This window comes from Rhodamnia argentea, chromosome 1, assembly GCF_020921035.1.
Source record: "Rhodamnia argentea isolate NSW1041297 chromosome 1, ASM2092103v1, whole genome shotgun sequence".
In the NCBI taxonomy this organism is placed as follows: domain Eukaryota; kingdom Viridiplantae; phylum Streptophyta; class Magnoliopsida; order Myrtales; family Myrtaceae; genus Rhodamnia; species Rhodamnia argentea.
This window is the reverse complement of record NC_063150.1, coordinates 30,579,951-30,601,671: the sequence shown is the minus strand read 5'-3', so window position 1 is coordinate 30,601,671 and position 21,721 is coordinate 30,579,951. Positions and strand designations below refer to the sequence as shown.

General features: G+C 39.6%; 1 protein-coding gene and 1 pseudogene across 1 annotated transcript; both read left to right on the top strand.

The window, feature by feature from the left end:
- Positions 1 to 1,809: 1,809 nt before the first annotated feature.
- LOC115743924 (pathogenesis-related protein PR-4-like) lies at positions 1,810 to 2,583 on the top strand. The gene is made up of 2 exons (XM_030678936.2): positions 1,810 to 2,146; positions 2,282 to 2,583. Exons 1-2 carry the CDS (start codon positions 1,868 to 1,870, stop codon positions 2,444 to 2,446), a joined length of 444 nt encoding a protein of 147 aa, XP_030534796.1. The 5' UTR covers positions 1,810 to 1,867; the 3' UTR covers positions 2,447 to 2,583.
- A 15,854-nt stretch (positions 2,584 to 18,437) lies between these two features.
- LOC115743859 lies at positions 18,438 to 19,917 on the top strand (annotated as a pseudogene).
- Positions 19,918 to 21,721: the final 1,804 nt, after the last annotated feature.

Sequence of the window (21,721 nt, the reverse complement as noted above, 5' to 3'; positions counted from 1 at the left end):
TTTAGCCCATTAAACTTTAATTAATCAAAAGGGCACTTAATTAAAGCTTTATTTATTGGAAAAAAAAAACATAAATTAAGCCCAAAAAGAGCAGATTAGCTCGCAAAGGAGGCCACATGCTATCCAAACCCATCCAACGGGTTGGCTCGCCACTCATGGACCAAATTGAAAAAGAAATTACTTCCCAGGGATCAAATGACAAATATCCAAAAGTTATGGGACTATTTCGTAATTAATCATAAATAGCGCGAAACCCTAAGATTTTCTATTTAAACGTGCTTAAGCCTCATAATTAGAGGTTGAAATTTTTTTAAGAAAATACAAGGGAGAAAACACAAAAGAGAGGAACCCCGGCTTAAAGATTCACGACTGCCGAGATCTCCTCACCGCCGTATCACCTAGCACCGGTATGCCTGCTGCCCCGCGACGTATCCTTGATCTGATGAGAGTCTACTGCTCCTCATCCAGTCTACGCTGCTGCTACTATCCCCACTGCATCGACCAAATCGCAGCCCCGACGCCGTTGTCCGTCTAAGCCAATGTCGGACACGCAAGGGTCCTGCTAGTGTTGCTGTGAAGTCTCGTGACCACAGCTAGGTGCACCTGTCGACATTGCCGCGATGTTCCTCACGAGTCCTGCCGTTGCCATCCTCGACAGTTGACCCCTGAGTTCTTATTGAGAAGCCGACGTCCCTAACGATCCAGACTGGACGCTTTAAGTTGGGAGCTCACGTCCCTGCGCCTGCAAGTTTCCATCGACCCTACCGCTAGCCATCGTCTCTGTTGCTGCTGTCCAGCCACCATGCGCAGTCACTGCCCTACCATTACCAGCCGTGTGCTGCCGGTCCATGATCCGCTGTATCGATCTAGCAAGCCGCCGGGTCATGAGCCGTGGAGTCCTATCACCACTGTGGCCTATTCATGTGTCGCGACCCTCTCGATCTCAAAGGCTGATGGATTGTTGTCGTCCAACTCTCAATGGAAGGATTTTTGACGTGGGCCATCCAAGGCCCATACCCAAATCATGACGGGAAGGAACTTTAAAATGGGGTCGACCGTGTGGTTGGGTAACATGTAATTGGGAATCCCATTGAGCAGTTGAGAGATTTCGTTCAATTCCGCGAAAATCAGATAAATGGGTCCGGAACTTAATTACATTGATGCTACAATCAACGCCCACCTAAGTTGGTCGCTAACTAAGATTTCATGCAAATGTCTTGGAAGGTGGGGCAGGCTTTAACTTCTAATAGGGTCATGCAGATGGGAATGATTATTTTCAACGAGAATGTCGCTTGATGTGTTAATATATTTCCTACCTCGTGTGCATTCCTTTCCCTGAAGAGTCGAAGACAGGCGTGACGAAACTCTACACATCTTCTTTTGACTTCTCCACCTCGCCATATCATTGCTTGCGTAAGGTGGATAATTCAAAGAAATAATCGCTTCCTCCCTAATTGATAGCTTCCCACATCCTTCCACTACTACGTTCGAGACATCCGTGCTCGAAGATCAACTGAGCCACGTAATGCAAAATGAAGGATCGACACGAACCGCCGTCCGATCCAATGAATCGTGCCCACTACTCGAGCACGTGTCCCTGCCTTCCTTATAGCCATGTCCGAACGTCGTGTCCTGGGAAAGTAAAGAGTCCTGAGCTATTTCCTTTTAATAAAGCGGTGTAAAACCCTAACAGAAAGAAACCAAGGTGGTCTCCATCACTATTCAAAAGGTACCCCACGTTGAGTGGCCCTAAAACGTTCCGGGACCACGAGGGCAATCCGGCGATCTTCCACTTCTCATCCCTCTCCTATATAGATCTGCACCACCCTCCTCGCGAAATCTCACAGAAGTTATCAAAGTGCGAGAAATGGAGGGTGATCAAAAGTTGAGGCTGAGGCTGAGGCTCTTCTCGGTGGTTTTGGCATGCGTTGTCGGAGTCTCTAGTGCGCAGAGCGCCTCCAACGTCAAGGCGAGGTACCATTACTACAACCCCGTGGAGAACAACTGGGACCTGAACGCCGCGCACGCCTACTGCGCGCCGTGGTACGCGAGCCAGTCGAAGGAGTGGCTCAAGAAGTGGGGTTGGACCGGGTTCTGCGGCCCGGCCGGGCCGACCGGGCAAGCGGCTTGCGGAAAATGCTTGAACGTGAGAAACAATCTCCCCCCCCCTTTCCCCCCTTTCCCCCTTTTTCTAGTTGCTTAGTCCGTTCATAGACCCTCATGCCAAATGGAAGTTCCTCTTTGAACTACGATCGTTCATCGTGTTCTATATCATACGCAGGTGACAAATGCGAAAACAGGAGCTAAAGCGACGGTGAGGATCGTCGACACCTGTAGCAGTGGAGGGCTGAAACTGGACGCCCAGGTTTTCCGGATGCTGGACACGACGAAGGAAGGATATCATGCGGGCTATATTACGGTTAACTACGTGTTCGTGAGCTGTTAAATCTCCCTGGGGATGTTCGTAATCAGAATCAGTGCCGGGTCGATCGAGAGTCCTAGTTCCTATGCCTACGGGTGCTTAATCACAATCGTGTGGCCGATCTTATAATAAAAGATACATGTGTGCTGCTTTTCTTCGCATCTTCTAGGGAACTCTATGTAAAGAAAACATCAAGTGTGATGTGTCCACTCTCCTATTCTGTCTCTTTGCCATTTAAGCCGTGTCTGATGGTGTTATGTTTATGTAGTTTTACATGAGAAATTTTCATATCCTAGGCAAGAAATTGGTCTTTCTGCACGAATTCATCGGAAGAATTTTCATTCGCGAGGGTCTGGATGATTGTAGCAAGGTGCATTACAGTCACTAAAGGTGCCAGTCAAATTGTGGGTACAAGTGCATTATTGATGGTGTCAAAAGATAAAGTTTTTTTTTTCCTTTTCTGGAAAGCAGGCAAGGGGTGATTAAACAGAGCTGTCGTACCATTCTGCCAATTGGTGCAGTCGGTCGACGTCTGTGAGGAAATTGCACTATTCATTCATTGGAAAGCGATTTGTCAGAGAACTTGCCCCTGTGGTCCATTATGATAATGCTCACGCATGTATATACACACATTTTCCCTTCCTATGATATTAGTGATTCTATTCTAACGATGTTATTAAAATTTACATGCCGGCATGATTCGTTATTTAAAATTATGCTAGCTTTCGCCAAGTCTGCTGAATTATCAAGAATTAGGGTTTCTGGAAGAGGAGACCGGATAGATTAAGATGTGATTTCTTAAAAGAGCAAATATTAAGAGATTGTTCTCTTTTTCGTGTTTGGCCCTCCTCTTCTTAGCGTCCGGCCGCCTCTCGGTGGTGCCAGGCTACATCTTTAGCGAGAGGTAGTCTCTTTGGTGGCGGCGATCGTCAAATATGATTGCCTCTCCAATGACACCAGGCTGGGATGGTCGCCCGTAAAGTTCGATATTTTTTTCCAAGTAAAGTTTGGTATTTTTACGATCTCTTTCTTTAATCGATTGTTGGCCTTCTCTTTTTTTAATCGATTATTTGCCGTCATATAAGATTATATTTTTCGTTGTTTACGTTCTCTTACTTACTTGAACATTTTCAACATTGAAAATGGGACAAGCAAACTCTTGCTAATAGTTTTCTCGGCTCCTGGCACCTTGTTCTCCGTTCATGAACTCACATTTTTTCTAGTAAAGAATTAGTTCCATTCGATTTACTACTCCTCTCAAAACTTTGAACTCCGAATTGAGCTTTTTGGTATTCCCGACACTTCCCATCTTTCATATCGTACGGAAAAATGTAGATGCTGGTTCTGATGTGATGCCATGGGGATAAGTCCTAGGAATATTCGGTCCATTTTCCACGAAATACACCCTCCCCCTTTCCAAAGTTATGATTGGAAAGACGATATTAACTCGTGATGGGCCAGCTTTATGTCATCTTGCACTTCTTGTCCGCTCAGACTTAGCAGGATTCCATTCATGCCCCCATCCTTATTTGTCGCTAAAAACTGTCCCGCAGCCTGCGTACATAATTACGTGCCGACTTCGTGCCCATCCCCCACATGAAATCTCTATCTTATGAAAAACTTGGAGTTATAATTATAGTCGTAATTGCTACGTGGCGACTGGCGATCAATCATCCAATTTAACCTTATGACCATGTGGATGAGCAAATGGTAACACCCTTTTTCTTCGAGTGCTAGCACCTTCTGCGAGCAATTTTCAAACTACAGATCAGCCTAAGTCGTTTAAGGATCGAGAGCGTCATCCCTCTTTTTCTGCAGCATTCGCGAGCTCGGAATATGCTATGGATGATTGTTGTCCTCGTGAACCAGATGCTTTGTTGAATGTTATGTTCCGCTCGCGTCTGGCTATGCTTTGGCTGTGGTGATACGGTCGTCGTTTTGGATCAAGTTCACTGGTCTCATTTCAGGGTCTCGACTTCGATAGAAATTGTTGTTACTAGAATCAGACATCCTTTAGCCACGAGATTTGCCACGAAATTTTTTGCAAAACTCGTCGCTAATTGATGTTGCGACAAAAATTGCAACGAAAAAAGAAAAATTCGCGGCTAAATCGGTGTCGCAAGATTTAGCGACGAACAATTTTCGTGGCACAATTCGTCACTAATATATTCGTGGCAAATTCATTGCTAATTAGCGCCGACAGTCTAGCAATGACATTTGCCATGAAATTTGGGATGAAAATAGCAACGAAAATATTTTCGTCGCCAACTTTAGTCACAAAAATTAGCGAGGCAAAGTTTTAGCTTTTGTCCCTAAATTGCGACGAAAATTAGTTCGTCCCTAATGTGCCACGAAAGTTGTCGTGGAAAAAAGTCGTCGCCAATTAGCAACAAATAATTTCGATGCCAATTTTGTCGCTAATTAGCGACGAATTTTGGTTTAGCAACGACATTTGCCACGAAATTTTTCAATGCTAAATCTAGTTGACACGAAAACAGCGACGAAAGTATTTTCGCCGCTACTTCGACCTGAAAAATTTAGCCACAACAAGTTGTAACTTTTGTGGCTAAATTGCGATGAAAATTCAGGGGGTTCGTCGCTAATTTGCCATACTTCTGAAACTGTCGAACAATTCATAGGAGATGAAAAGGGATTTGGAATGTTTCCATCTTTGTCATGATTAGCACGTTGTGTCATGAAATAAAAAGCTAGAATACCATTATAAAAAAAAATACCTTAAGATCCCACGTAGAATTAGCCACCATCACATAACAAAGCAGAATACTGTCATAAATGGCACCTTTTAGGCAAATGGTGTATCCACTAAAATCACACAAGAACATGGAGGGAGGCAATAACTAACCTGACTGCCAAACAAAAAGAAGCTATGATGTCTTCAAGCATGCTATTTAACCAATAAGATGTCTAACAAAATCATCAGCAGCAGCAGCAATCTCATCCTCATTGTGTCACCCATCATTGTGCCCATCACCTATTTGATTAGTGGGAGATACAGAAGGAACTTGATCTTGATTTAGGTTAAGATGTCGCAAGATCAATTGCATTTGAGACTCCAGAGATTTATATCGCTCATTGATCTCTCTGATTTCCTCATCCTTTTGCGACATTTGTTGTTTGATCACTTTTATTTCTTCATCCATCTTTACAAGTAAATATCTCGGTTGAGTCAATTCTTGGGTCATTTGCTCCTCAAGTCGTGTCATCCTTGAAACAGCCGCATAAGAGGATGAACTTGCAACAGCCTTTGCAGTGTATACCCTTGACAAGGATCCCATCCCAAATATTTTTCCTCTTTTCATCACACCCGATGCCTCCACCCATAATGCCATATCGTCACTTCGTGGCCGAGACGCATCCCGACCACAACCTCCACTAGCCGTACTCATTAAAAGCTCATCATATTTTTCCTAAATCAACAAAATAGATATGAAAATAAAATAACTTCATATATATAACTACCATAAATATTAAAAGCATTTATGGTTTTCATTCTAGTTTCCACAAAGTCCAAAGTATAACCTTACATACCTTAATAGATTTTGCTCGGTCGCCAATCCATGTCTTATTTTTCTTTTGAAATGTACGACCAAATGTAGCTGTATATGTCGGTTCCGTCTGCAATTCATTTGCCTACAAAATTTAAACATAAATGAATAATTGAATTAAATTAACTTACAACATATTTAACGAGACTTACCATTCTTTTTCGTGCTCCCTAATGTTGATAGAGCCCCTAGCATATGTCGCAGACCCTTCACTAGAACTAGAAGCTCGATTCTTCTTGGTACATTCATTCCTTTTCTTATTCTTTTCACTTTCCCAAATTCTCTTTATTTTTGTCCAATCGTCACCAGCAATAAAATCGGGCTTCATTTGACTTCTCTTTGCTTTAGTCATCACATTTTGTATGTGATCACCGGTTTTCTTCTTAAAAATTCTTCTAACTTCATTCTCTTCCGATTCATCCCAGCTGAACTTCCGCCGTGATCAATAGAAAAACAAGCGATTTTATTTACACCGAACTTAGTTTGTGAGAAAATAGAATGACAAAACTTACCTTGAACTCATTCCACCACAAATCCTTTACTTGTTTTGGAGTACTGTTGTAACTAATCCAAGGCCCCCTCCAATAGTTATTCACTATTTTATTAAGTTGCCGCACAACGTACGTAGCATCCGTGAATCGCAAAACAGGTTTGAACGACATGGACAATAAAACGGTGACATGAAAAGGAGATCTAAGTAAATGCATATGGATAATTTGCAACATGGACAATTCGGTTCACATCCATATTTAAAACCCAAATGAAGGGATGACCCTAAATATTAGATTTACTTAAAAAAATGAAGTACTTACGAATCTCCATATGGGCATATCACGAACCGGCTATCTTCTTCAGCTATGTCTCCCTCATCATTCGAGTGTTCCACCGAAGAAGGTGGAACCGAAGCAGATGGACCCGAAGTAGATTTAGTTTGGATGTGTCCAAGTTGTCCCCTAAAATGTTCTTGAGGGTTGGAGGAAGGGCCAATGTGTCCATGTTGTCCATCAACATGTGGTGGTTGAGGGTGAGATGATAGGGAAGGGGAAGAGGAAAGGGACGAGGACGAGGACGAGGAAGGGGAAGGGGAAGGGGCTGGTCTTTTTTGTGAAACCGCACCACGCTTGTGACCTTCATGTTTATCTTGACAAGTAGGAAGGTTAGGCAAATATTAGCAAAATAAGAACATGTATTAGGGACACATAATGACGTACATCATGAAGCTTACCATTTTATTTCGGAGAGCAAGTGAGAAACTTGAGAAATTGACAGAAACTTGCTATCGCCTCTGATAAATAGCAATCTCTGGCACCGAAGGAACCTATTGAAATCTTGCCCACATTAGATTCCACGAAAAATAAAGGGGAGCATATTACATGACAGATCAAATTACCGCCACACATTATAAAGCATCACGGATAGAGATTGTCTTCATTGGAACATGAGGAACATCTCAAGAAAATAGCACATTGGGCAATAGAATCTAGAGAGTCCTAAACTAAAGGAAGAAACTATATTACATTGAAACCCAATTCAGCTGCTGAGGATGGCAATTACGAAATTCAGCAACCGTCGCGTTGGCGAACATGGATTCACGATCTCATATGTTTTGCACAACAGAAACCCAAAAAAATGGAGCTGGAAAGACCTCACATATTCCCAGAAAAATACTTGAAACATCATAAATTTTTTTTATTCTTTTAATAATTCAGAATCCAGACAATAGAACAAACGAACCCAGAGGCAAGACTACTTGCAAATTCTACCTTCACAAAAATTAAAAAATGGCTAAAAACAATCCAACCAAGCTCTAGATACTAGATAGTAAGCAACTAATCGAAACCATGATGAACACGATTATACATAAAATTCAAGCCTCAAATCGAAAAAGGAAAAAAAAAAAAACATGCCATCAGCATATCAACGACTTGTTCAAAGAACAAAACAAAACCAAGATAACCCAATTGAAATCCTACCTTCCCATTAATTAAGCACATGCGACAACATCTTCACCTTAACTGTTAGCAACTAAATATAAAGTCTCACAACCTACTGAACATAAAATAGTGGAAATTTGCAATTGATTTTCCATTGCAAACACGTACAGCGTTGTCACTAACTCTCCCTTTGAAGCCTCTATAGCACCACACAATAAACCGAGATAGACCTCCCATTCAAAACCTAATGGGTCTAAACCATTACTCTATATATCATTATACAGCCTAGACATAGATATGCACTGCCATCATACAAAATCAAACAAAAAAGATTGAAGTCTCAAAACCATTTGTAAATAGCGGCAATTTCACACTGGAAAAGCCCTATCATTTCATTCACCATATGGACAAAGGAGAAAAACATGAACTATTGTCCAGGATACCAAATAAGTATGAGCTAGCCCAATGTAGTGAGAGCACTATGCAATCTTGAGTCTAGGGAAAGTTAATTGCCTACCCGACCAAAGAGAACGTCGTACGTCACTATGAAAAGCAAGTCTTCTTTTCTCTGCAATAGCAAAAGTAGAGAACATAGGGCGAGCCAAATTATAAACAATAGCTGGATAAGCTGGAAAGGTAGGTCCTAACAAAACCAACTTCCCACATCAAAAAAACCATGGCAAGAGACATTCTTTGTATAAATTCTAAAGTGCCTAGACAAAATTCTTCTAACAAGTAATACTAAATATTAAGACTCATTTACTATCGAGTTCCCTTAGTGATGTGGCTAAGATAAGTAGTTATTTAAGTTATTGGACCCATTTAAGCACCCGACAGAAATCTTCCATAACATTTAGTAAGCCCATTCAGTAAATTAGTCTAAGTATATCTAGCATTATTCTTCTGATACTATAGTCTAGTGAAAAGTGGAACTGCAACCTATTTAATCAAATTTGAATATTTCAAAACAAAAATAATTAACTATGTTAGAAAAAAATAACTAATGGATTTCAAAACAACAATAACTAAGTACATTGGCAAAAACAACTAATGGACTGATTCAAAAATGACTCTAAATTTTCTCATGATCATATTATTAGAAGAAATTCAAGTTAGTACATGAGTTGGCACACAGGTGAATATATAATTTTACCTTCCACTTGCTATTGACTATGTCAGCATCCTCCAAGATCTTCTTTATAATCGGCAGATCTGAGACAACATCAGATAAAAGATCATTTTATTGCAAAGGCAAGGGTACCAGTTGTTTTGCGGAGGACTCTAATTTAATTTGGCTAGTCACATGCATCACATAAAAATCAAGTTACAAACCATATAAAAAACCCAATAGATATATACTCCATTAGTATTAATTTTGCAACTCAAAAGCAATAAATACACGGAAGTTTCACCACACAGAGGAAATGGAATGATCCACACGAAGAGCTACTTCAGCAAAAGAAGCTCAGCAGTGAAGGATGTCTTTGGCTCAAATGAAAGTGCTTATCCGGATTTTGACATTCTAACGTCAAACTACATCTGCACTGGTTCAATCTAGAATAATGGCGGATTCATTTTCATCCTCTCACAATGCCACACATCAGACATCCTCGTACTTGACAGCAACACCAGAAGTAAAACAAAAGGAAATTCTGCACCTATCTCCAACTTCCCAATATGAATCAATCGCCCGAAACTTGCTTAAACGAATTAATCCAGAAAACCCCCAATTCTCTCCAGGCTTCAAAACCAGGCAAGATGGGAACTTTAGAAGGTGAGCGAGTTTTGAAAATTAATGGACTTAAACGCAAAATGGGGACCCAACGGAAAGCGTCGATGAATCAAGCCACGAGGCGCGAATCGAACATCAAATCAAAAGCGCGACAAACACAGATAGCGAAGAGAACGAAGAGACCCATCTAACGAAATCGACAATCTGAAGCAAAAAGGGCGATCAGAAAGTGAAAATGGGAAGCGGGGACGAACGATTTCTTGGCTTGCTCAAAAGCGCGGTGGTGGCCGAAGTGGAAGCGAAGAGCACGTACCCTTGAACGCTGCGGAGAGTCTAGTCGAATCGAGAATCGGGGTTGTGGGTCTTCTCTTCCCGGAGTTGCTGTTGATGCTGTTGCGAAGGTGAGAGCCTGATTGAATCCGAAATCTAGGGTTTGTGGAAGGAAGTGGGAGCAGGGAAGAGACGAACACGATGGTTTGGTGGTTCGGGTGGGCGTCGGGTTCACGAGCAGAGAGCTCAGATCGTCATCGCGGCGGGCTCGGCCTCAGATCTGTGGGTCTCGGCCAGCTCAGGCGGCCGGAAGTAGCTGGGTAGCACCGGGCAGGTCGTGGGGCGAAGGTCCCGGGTTTCCGGCGACCAGGCGACGACGCTAGCGGGTGGTTGCAGCAAGCGACTCAGCTGGTTGCGGCTCGCGCGAGGCCGGTTGGCGGTGAAGCTTGGCCGGCGATGGGAGTGGACGGAGGGTGGTGGCGGAGGCTGTAGTGGTCGGTGGAGGTGGGTCGCTCAGCTGAACCGGTAAAAGAAAGCAAGAACAAGAAGGAAAGGGGAAATGAAGGAGAAGCAGAAGCGACGAAGATGATCAAAGACTGAGAAGTAACATGGCACGAGGCAATAAGTTGGTCTGGAGCTCTGTTTTGCGACGACAGCTTTTTCGTAGCTATTATTGACAAATCTGCGGATAAATTTGCGACGAACTTAGCGACGTACGCTTTCTATCGCCAATTAGCGACGATTGTCGCTGATTTCCGATGTGCGATTTTTGTTGTTAATTAGCGACGAGCTATTGCTTTAATGATGTTGCGACGTATTTAGCGACGAAAATTTTTGCGACGAACATTTTCCTTTACATTTCGTTGCTAATTTTGCGACGAAATTGTTTTGTCTCTAATTAGCGACGAAATTAGAGACGAGTAGCTACTTTAACAATCTCACCGATGAAATTTAATTTGCAATGAATTTAGCGACGAAAGGATTTGCTACGAACATTTTCCGTTGCTAATTAGCAACGAACTATTTTAATTTGCTATGAATTTAGCGGCGAACATTTTCCGTTGCCAATTAGCGACGATTGAGTTTTTCGCCTCTAATTTTGCGGCGAACTTGTTTTGTCGCTAATTAGCGACGAATTTTGCGACGAATGGTTTTTGCACCGAACATTTTTCGTCGCCAATTACTAAAATCATCACTAATTTTCGACGATTTATCTTTTGTCGCTAATTAGCGACGACTCGCGTCTATATTCGTCGCTAATTTTGCGACAATTTGTTTTTTATGTTGCTAATTAGCGACGAATTTAACGACAAAAGTTCAATTAGCAATGAAATTAGCCACGACACTTGTCGCGGAAAAGGAAAAAAAAAAAAACATATAGACAAATAATAATAATTGACAACGACGACAACAACAACAACAACAATAATAATGATAACAACAATTAAATTGTGTGGTTTGGCACGCGCAGGTGACCAGCACGGGGACCGGAGCTCAGGCGACGGTGAGGATCATCGACCAGGGCTGCGACGGAGGGTTGGATTTGGACACCGGCGTGCTTCAAAGGTTGGACACAGACGGAAGTGGCTACGCTCAGGGCCATCGTATCGTGGACTATCTGTTTATCGATTTGCTATAATCACATGCAGAATGCAACCATTTCGTGAGTTCTCCTTACCGTGTGTACCGCATGAAGATTGCAATAATAATAGCAACAATAAGTGCTTTCAATCGGCGAAAACCTATTTCTAATCTCTTCCCTTGAAGAATACTTCCAACTACTACATCATGTGCAAAAAAAAAAAAAAAAGATTTTGATGTTGGTTATTATATGATGCCAAGGGAAATATCCTAGGAATAATTTGTGTTCTGTTCCACGGAAACGACGAGTCATATTCTTGGTGAAACATTTGATCTTTCGACATGAAACTTAAAATTACTTGGATTTCTTTTTACTCGAGTAGTCAGTAATTTGTGATGGGCCAGCTTTACGGTCAGATGTAACCACAAGATGCCACAAAACTTGTTAGCATCGAGGGACCTTCCACAGAAAATCGGTAACTAGGGAAATTATTAATGGCTAGTTTGCCAATTAACATATCTTACCCATTTGTTGAAAACCAGTTAATTATATGTGTGCAGAAACATTTGGTATGAAACTTATGGCTAAATACACTTGCTTACGATTTGTTTTAACATCGGATTAATTCCTCAAGGAGTCGAAGACCACTTCCACATCTAATCTTTGTAAAAATCTGTTGTCGATTCCCCTCCCACTACTCTTAGAAACACTTTCTTATTTTCAGTAGGGAAATGCTTTTTTGACAATACCGTCGGGGACGGTACAATTTCAATCGTAAGGTACTCATTGATTGAGAGATCGTGTGGTGAGAAATAACCGACAAGATTGTTAGACTATTAGATTAGCGGCTCACTTTCCAAGAAGGGATAATGATATGGGGGTAATCCTTGAACTTCCCTTCAATGATGAACGTAACCTTTGAACTTTTCTCATTCAATCTAATATCTTGAAACTTTTTAATGGAATTTGAGAAGGCGATAGTGTAATAGTACAATGATGCAATCTCACCCACAAGTATTATGAATAGAAAAAATATATATACATAGCAATGATGGCGGGATCCACCTCTGATTTTATGCCTGAATTTTTACCGTGATAATATCACACTGTCATGCTGGCCGGATCTTTTTCCATTTCCAATCAATATAATCCTTCACATAAAAATTCCAACATTGTTAGCTGACGTGGCCATAGTTTTTGTTAACTTGACGTTAGATTTACCATGTAGGCATCCACGTGGCTCACATGTGTCTAGCTCTCTCATTATGTCGTTAATAAGTGTTTCAGGACACCAGTTAGTCGCATACACACAATAGAAGATGTTTCGATTTTCAAATTAGTGTATTAAAAGCTGCAAATTTACCGTATTTAATTGATTATCGATTTTTCTCAAGGCGCTAGTGGATAGAAAGTTCGCCCGGAACCAAAATTTTCGTAGCTCAATGTTGCAGCAACACAAGAACATTAGGCTATCATGTCGATTTTAAAATGACTTGGGTGTCTAGTGGTGCTGACATTGACCCGGTGAGGCTCGTATGCAATTTCATGCGGGGGCGATTATTATCAATCCTAACGAACTTTGAAAGAATTTGTCTGTACGAGCATTGTCTAGAGTACAATCCAGGTACAATGGACAAAAACCTAGTTTGCTTTGTTTGGCAAGTAACCGACGAATTCGACAATCACTTAGCCAAAATGAAGGAAGTATTCTCGCGTTGTTAAATAAGGACAAGGAACGCCCATCTTTGATAATTTTATCATCATGTAATTGTTTCCAAATGGGCTCGTTTGACGCTGGAAAATATCACAGTGTGATAAAAAAGAATCAATTTAAAAACGATCCTCTGATTAAAATTAAGGAATTTGATGGGAGCGGAAACAAATGGAGAATCTGAAGCACTTAATCGTTGTGTTATTTGCACGGCTTTTTTTTTTTTTTATGAATGCCGTTATAGTATCGGTGCAGCTACTGGAGTTCCAATCATCGTGATCAGCAGCACCATATTCGAGCTCGAGCAAGCCATATTTAATAGGCTTCTTATGTAAAAGTCTATGTCTATGGCATAAGCAGTTGACGAGCACGAGGATCGGAGCTCGGATTATCGACCAGTGCAGCAAGGGAGGGTCAGATTTGGACAGCAGCGCGTTTTGCAGGTCAGACTCCAACCGAAATGGCAAAGATCTAGGCCATCTTACTGTGAACTCTGAGTTTGTCACTTGCTAAAAGCTAATGCAAAATGCAATCATTTCGGGAGTTCTCCATAGTATGTGTACAGCATGACGATCATAATAGCAAACATAATGATCATTACAAGTGCTTTTATTATGGAAGCCGATAGACCGACAATCGACAAGTATTATTCGTTATTTCTAACCATAAGATTTTTCAAGGGAGAAGTGTCAAAAAAAGTTCTAAACCTTTTGTATTAGTACCAATTAAGTCATAAACCTTTTTTTGGTGCAAATTTAGTCATAAACTTTTTGCATTGGTACCAATTAAGTCATAAAGCTTTCATTGGTATCAATTTAGTCCTAAAACTTTTGCATTTGTGCCAATTCAGTCCTAAATCTTTTGTATTTATGCCAATTGAGTTAATCCGATCAATTTTGATCGAAAATAGGTCATGTGGATGTCGATTGTCCTATGTGGCACGGCTGACGCCGACTTGGACATTTTTCCATATTATTCTAATATTTTAAATAATTTGTTAAGCATTTTTTTGGTTTTTTTTAAAATAATTTTTTAAAATTATTTAAAATATAAAAAATATTATAAAATATTCACGTTAGCGACAACCATGCCACATAGGACAATTGATGTTCACGCCAGCAATTTCTCGTTAAAAATGATTAAATTGACTTAATTGGCATAAATACAAAATGTTTCGGACCGAATTGACACCAATAAAAGGTTTAGGACTGAATTGACATCCATGAAAAAGGTTTAGGACTGAATTGACACTAAAAAAAGTTTAGGACTTAATTGGCACTAATGCAATAGGTTTAAGACTTTTTTTTATACTTTTTCCGATTTTTCAATCGATGAGTGTTTTATGCAAAATATGCGGTGATGGTGTGTGAATCTACTGTTAAGATTGTACCATTTTTAACAATGTTGACACCTAATTTTTTATTAATCTTTTTAATCATTTATGCATAAAAAAATAGAACTAATTTTAGTTCTAATAAAAATAACAAAATCATCTTTAGCATATTTAATTTTTACTCATGCATTGCATCTTGCATTGGACCATCGGCGGCAAAAATTTGAACTTAAATTTGACGGGCGGGAGCAACAGGGCATTGTCGAACAAGGCATTTGAAATGGGTGTGCCGAATTTGAGGAAGTGTTGGACTTTCTTTTAAATGTTAATTAATTAATTCAGCCCAAGCAGACTATTAATTAATTATTCGAGCTCAAGATTGCACAAAAAGCCCATACACACGAAAGATTCCGCAAGCCCACACACACACATATATATTCCTTATAGCTGAATATTTTTTTCGAAAATAGAAAAGAAATTGTACAATTCGGCTAGCTCATTTGCATGACCCTTTGGCCAATAATTGCACTCCAAGATGGGGGATATTTATCAAATATTCAAATTTTTTAAGATACACATCCCAAAAGGATATGTGAATATCGCGTTCTTGCCCATCAAGCTAGGCCAATTCTCTCTATAAATACAAGGTCCTAACAAGAGGTTTGGGAGAGGTCGGCAATCTCAGAAAAATTCAGAGAATACGCAAGTGAAAAGTGAGAGAAAAAGAGGTGTAAATTCGGTTCCTCCTCAGCCGAAGCTCCTACACCAACAGTACCTTTTTCTACCCCTGATGACGTGCGCCTGAAGCTGCTCCTGCTCTTGCTCGTCGTCCCTTTGGAGGTGGTGCTATCCCAGTCGACGGCTAAACCCAACACCAACCGTGTCCACGCGAGCTGCATCACCATCATTGTGCAAGCTGCTTTTGATCCACCTGAGCTGCCCATCATCCTTGGTGGGTTTGAAATCTACAGATTATACACTGCCATCTAGCTTGTCTTGCCGCACCATCATATCGACGCACTAGCTGCTATTTCGTCGTTGGGTTAGCTTCAGTTGCCGTCGTGTGTGGAGCTGATCCGTGAGCCCTGGTCCGGTGTGTTGCATAGCGTGCCGTTGCCGCAAGCTACTTGGGTCTTCCGAGAAGTCCAGTTCCGTTCGAGCCAAAATGACCTCACCGAACCGGTCCAAGGAATACGGGCTTGAGCTGCAATTTTTGGTAAAATTCAAATTAGGAAAGTGTAAACTTCGCAAGAAAAGGTAAATTTCCTATCTCGCACTTTAGTATATTCACTTGCCTATTTGAATATATTAGCATATCTTGTTATATTTTACATTGCATAAAAGTGGATATTTTTCAAAATACAAGTTGATTAGGAAAATTTGTTTTCCTAATCCGCAACTTACCGTATAATCGAAAAAGTTTATTTTTAGGATTATTGATGGAATACTCGATTAGGCAAGGATTTGAGTTTAATCGTTAAATATGAGATTATGAATTAAAGATTGACTCAAATAATTCACGAAATATTTCAAAACTTGATTGATATTGATTGGCATATTCATTTTTATCATTTGTTCCGATTTGCTTCATTGTCATATTTTCTTTAGAATATATCCGTTGTATGATGTAATCTCGAAAATTCTAAAAGACTTGCATTCATTCACTTTCTATAGTTGAAAATTGCATATCTTTTCAAAAAACAGTATCTTGTAGATAATTGCATATCTAATCCTTTTTGTAAATAATTAGGTTAGATTTCATTTTAGGATATGAATTACATGTTTAAATAGAATCTCATGTTAAAAATAATTTATCTTTAATATATCAGGATTTAGGTCAATTTAAACTCTGAAATATACAAGATAAAAGTTGTATTGACATAATTCTATTTTAGGGAATAAATTCATCCGAAAATAAAATAAAAAAAATCATTTATCCTTGCCATGTCATCGTTGCCATGTCGTCATATTAGTTTGCATTTTAGCTTAGACTTCATATAGAATTGCATATTTAGGTTTTAATTAATTTGCACGTAACTTATTTAATTAAACCTTAGTCTTATTCATATATTTGCATGTCATTTAGCCTAGCTTTGCATTTAAACCATGACAGTGCATCATTTAGGGTAGATTTCATGGATTCATCTAAAAAATCAAAAATTTTAAAAAAGAACTATCTTGCGTGGCGCATGCTCCCTTGATTATATTGACTTCCGGATGTTCATTAATTGATTGTGCACCCACATGATAACCTTTGTTAATAACTTAGGTTAAAATCAATTAATGTTGCCTTCTTAAATAATTTTTTTTATGAAATAAAATGATACCGAAAAGGCGTTAGAGTAATCTAGTGTAATCAAGTCCCTGGACTCTTAATCTCCGGTTCGTAGAAATAATTTAGTTCTTTTACTAATTTACTTAGGTTTCTAATCGACCTACAAAAAATGATTAGTGACGACTCCAAATTTAAAATACATTGCATGTTAATTATTTGAACCTTAAGTTATGATTTGATATGGACTTGGGAGAGTCCAAATTAGGCTAGTTAATTTAATTAACCTAATAATCCATTAGCCTGAAATTTTTTTGATTTTTAGGTCGCGACAAACAGTAAGCATTTTCTTTTTATTAATCAGCAAAACTTATTCCTAATCTCTTCTTTAATCTCTTTTTGCCTTGTTATCGTGTTCCTCTGTGTTAATGGCAATGACCCAATACGAAGTTCCAAATGGCGGCTCTCGTTTAGCGAGACCAACAGTTTTGTTCATGTTGTCGTGTGTTCCTTGGACAAAACAAGCGAAAGCTTCCATTGGAATAGATGCTGCAACTCATTTGTCGAAGAGTGGAATTGATCTCAAAAGAATCTTTCGTAAAAGTTACAGTTTCACAGAAATATAAGAATTCTTCTTTAGTTTTCTTACATACTTTGCAGCCTGCACCCTAATACTATACATCTTACAGTATAGGGTTTTCTAAACATGTACTTCAAGTGTAAGAAATAGAGAAAAGGTGATCAGCAATAAATTAAGGTGTTCTTCAAATAGACGGTGCAAAATACCAAATGTCGAGACTAAAGAGTGTAATATAGGTTCAAAAGTCGAAGATACATAGAGTAATTGAGAGAACGTTGATAATGGTTTCCATGATTTTTGCAACTCCAACAATTTTCTCAGTTAGTTGCTCGATGACTGGTTGATTGACACTTTTAAATATTCAATCCTTTTGTTTGATCATCTAGTCGTTTATTACATTTCAATTTAGCCAATTCAGTCCTAAACCTTCTTGCTGAATCTTGATTAATATGTTCTGAAAAATAAACGAGAACGACTTTCACATGACAATTATTTTTCTTATGATGTGTAGCATATCAGGATCTTGTTAACAAGTGGACTGAGGCTTCTGTTGGATAGCATACACATGATAGAAAGCGAGCGCTCGTCGATAAGAAAATGTCAACGTCGGTCTATGTTGTGGAACATGCTATAGTTGTTGACCAGGGCCAACTTTTCATAGCTCAGCATTGCAGCAGCACAATAAGTTTGAGCTGAGCTTTAGGCTCCGCTTATTTCGTGGAGAATGAGTGAGATTTGAAAAATATTTTTCTAAATTTGATCATATGTATCGTTTAAAATAATTCGTTAATGAAAGATGTCTTCATCGATAAAAACTTATATCAAAATATTTTCGTAAATGATGAAAGTAATTTTCGTCCTTTCATTTTTGCAAAGCGTTATAAGGGATCATTAGGCTGGTGGTGCTGACATTGACACATTTAAGCAATGTAAGTACCAAAATGATGGACATTACACAACTGAGTTTCCAGATTCTTTAATTTGTTCCTTGTCGCTGGGCTAGTTGGTAGTTTCCCCTATGAGTCAACACCCCCTATGAGTCAACACTCCTCCTCCCCCTCTTGTGAGCACAATCTTTGCACAAGAAACCCCATCAAAGGCATTACGAAATTGCGAACGCTTAGTAGCCTTTTCATGGCCGTTCTGGTTTCTGTCGTGGCCGCCGCACTTGCTCAGAGCGCTTTCGAACTCCAGGGCGACATACAATTACTACAACCCCAAGCGGATCCGGTGGGACTCGAACGCGGCCCCGTGCCTATTGCTCTGTCTGGGACGCGAGTTAGCCCCTCAAGTGGTGCAGGAGGTACGGTTGGACCTCCTTCTGTGGCCCGGCCGGGTCTCGCTGGCAGTCCTCTTGCGGGTGGTGCTTAAGGGTAAGAACCAAGAAGCCCTTGGAGATGCATGAGGATAGTGTGACCATATGCACATGTACGACTTCTTAGTCTATGATCCATATGTTTATATAAGCTTAAGGGTCCGGCTAAGATGACCATCCCACTAAATCAGATGGTGGGCCGATCATCTAAGGATCACAAATCAAATTTGTTGAAACCGAGTAACTTGCTAATCCGGTTTCGACATTTTGACTGCTCAATTCTTTTTTTTCATACCTTTATGTGTTCTTTTTGTAAGCGAAAATTAGAAGACAAAATTATAAGAGAGCTGACACAATCAAAATTCTAATTAAATATATCCAACAGATAATATTCAAATAATAAATTGCAACTTGTAAAATAGTAGATATTATTCTCCGGCAAAATGAAAAGATTACGGTGGATATTGCTCCTACAATTACAAAAAAAATTCTTAAGGACTTTGCTTGAATGACAGTACCGTCGATCAATGGTGCAAATTGAAATGTACATCTCAGACGTGAATTTTTGGCTAACAAGCATATCACGCGAATATGTGGTGCGTACAAGTCAGACTTCATATCTCGCGGATATGTGGTGCGCAGATGTCAGACGTAGACTTTCAACCGAAAAGCACATCACGCGAATACGTGGTTCACGTGGTTCCATCACTCTCACGGGCTATCGTTTTAGCTTTTTTCAATTTTTAATAACTCAAAAAAAAAAAAAAATCGTAATTACCTTGTATACTTTCTTTTCTAATTTTAACTTACAATAAAAACACATAAAAAAATGGGCAATCAAAATGATGAAACCGGGATCAACAAGTGATCCGGTTTCAACAAACTTGATTTATGGTCCTTAGTTGACTGTCTCACCGTCTGACTTGGTACGGCGGCCAGATAAGCTTTTTTCTAGACTTAATAGCCTACAGAACCATGTTTAACAGGCTTGTTATGTGAGGGTCCGCGCCTTTGGCATGTGCAGGTGACCAGCACGAGGACCGGAGCTCAGGCGACGGTGAGGATCATTGAGCCACTGACCAGTGTAGCAACGGAGGGTTGGATGTGGATGCCGCCGGCACGTTTCGCAGGTTGGACAAGGACGGAAATGTCAACGCTCGGGGCCATCTTTTTGTGAACTCTAAGATTGTCACTTGTTAAGAAAATGCAACCATCTCAAAAGTTCTCTGTCGTACGTGCACCACATGAAATCGTATCTAACGGATATTATTACCTCTTCTCTTTATACTTTGGCAACCTCCACTCTCTAAATATACATTTTACAGTATCCGGTTAACTACGTCCAATTTGGCTAGAAGTTTTAAAACTTGTCCTCAAAATGTAATTGAGCCTTAAAACTTTTAGAAAATAAAATCAAGTCCTAAAACTTGATAAATTGATGAAATCGAGTCCTTCCATTAACTCCGTCCAATTCGAATAATGAAAAAGGCTAACATGGTATTTTTTTTATTATTTTCTCTCTCACATGGCGCCGATGAAGTTGAAATAAGAAAAATAAGTTTAACACGACATCATTTTGGTCAAAATTTATTTTTTTATATAAATATTAGTTAAATTAAATTAAAAATTAAACTATATAAACTAAAAAAAAAAAACAAAACAAAACAAAACAAAAGCAACGAGAGCCCCTGTAGGGCCCTTGCCGCCGCCACCCCCACCATCGCTGAAAAGGCCGGTGATGGTGGGGCAAGGGTCATCGACCCTCACCCAAACCTGGCCAAGGGTCACCACTAGCTCGAGTGGGGTTGGGCCCTTGCTTGCTGTCAACTAAGGTGGCCATTGGCCGGGGCCCAACAACCTTGGCCAACCCTCCCTCCACCATTGTCGGCCCTTTCCACGATGGTGAGGGCGGTGGCGACGAGGGCCCCTACAAGGCCATCGTTGCTTTTGCCTTTTTTTAATATATATACATATATATAATTTCGTTTATTTTTTAATTTAATTTAACTAATATTTATATAAAAACCAAATTTGCATCAAAACAACATCATTTTGAACTTATCTTTCTTGTTTCAGCCACGTTAGCACCACGTATGGAAGAGAAAGTAATAAAAAATGTCACGTCACTATTTTCCATTAGTCGAATTAGACGAAGTTAATGAAAGGAATCGATTACGGCAATTTATCAAGTTTTAGGACTTGATTGTATTTTGTGAATGTTTTAGGACTCAATTGCATCTTAGTGGTAAATTTTAGGAGTTCTAGTGAACACATCCCTAAAACATGAACTTGGAGTATAGGGAAAATTACCAAAAAAGTTTTAAACTTAATGCACTTGTGTCAATGGAGTTCTTAACCTTTCAAATTTGCCAATATAGTCCTAAACTTTTTTACGATTTGTTAATTTAGTCTTTTAGACCAATTTTGATTGGAAATAGTTGACCCGAACGTTGGTTTTCTTATATGGCATAGCCGGACCGACGTGAATAATTTTTATAATTTTAATAAAGCAATCAATTTCTTTTTTATGATTTTCTTTTTGTCATTCTTTTTCTTTTTGTGTTCTAGGGACCCCGACCGCGGGCGAGGATCATGACCCTCGTTCGGTGGTCGGAGAGGATTGCCCAGCCCTCGTGTAGACTTCATGGAGAAAATATAAAGTTAAAATAAAAATTTAGAGAAAATTAAAAAATTAAAAAATTATCTATGCCAGTGATGACCGTTTAATGGGGCAATGCCGGTGTCCACGTCGCCTATTTTCAATCAGAATTAGCGAATCGTCAAAAGTTTTAGAATAAAATTGGCCAAATTAAAATGTTTAGAACTGAATTTGACACAACCGTAATGTGTTTAAGGCTTTTTTTATGGTTCTCCCATGGAGTGTGAAAGATAATAAATAGTAGAGACAAAGTCACAAAAAATCTCAAACTTTGCCTACTGTGACACATTTACTCTAATTTTGTTTTGTGACATCAAAACACTAAACTATGCTCATTGTGATACA

What these genes read in the sequence shown, in the direction of transcription:
- LOC115743924 (XM_030678936.2), top strand. Translation starts at nt 1,868, where the DNA reads ATGGAGGGTGATCAAAAGTTGAGGCTGAGGCTGAGGCTCTTCTCGGTG. An exon ending in CTTGCGGAAAATGCTTGAAC is followed by an intron (nt 2,147 to 2,281) that starts GTGAGAAACAAT and finishes TATCATACGCAG; the next exon opens with GTGACAAATGCGAAAACAGG.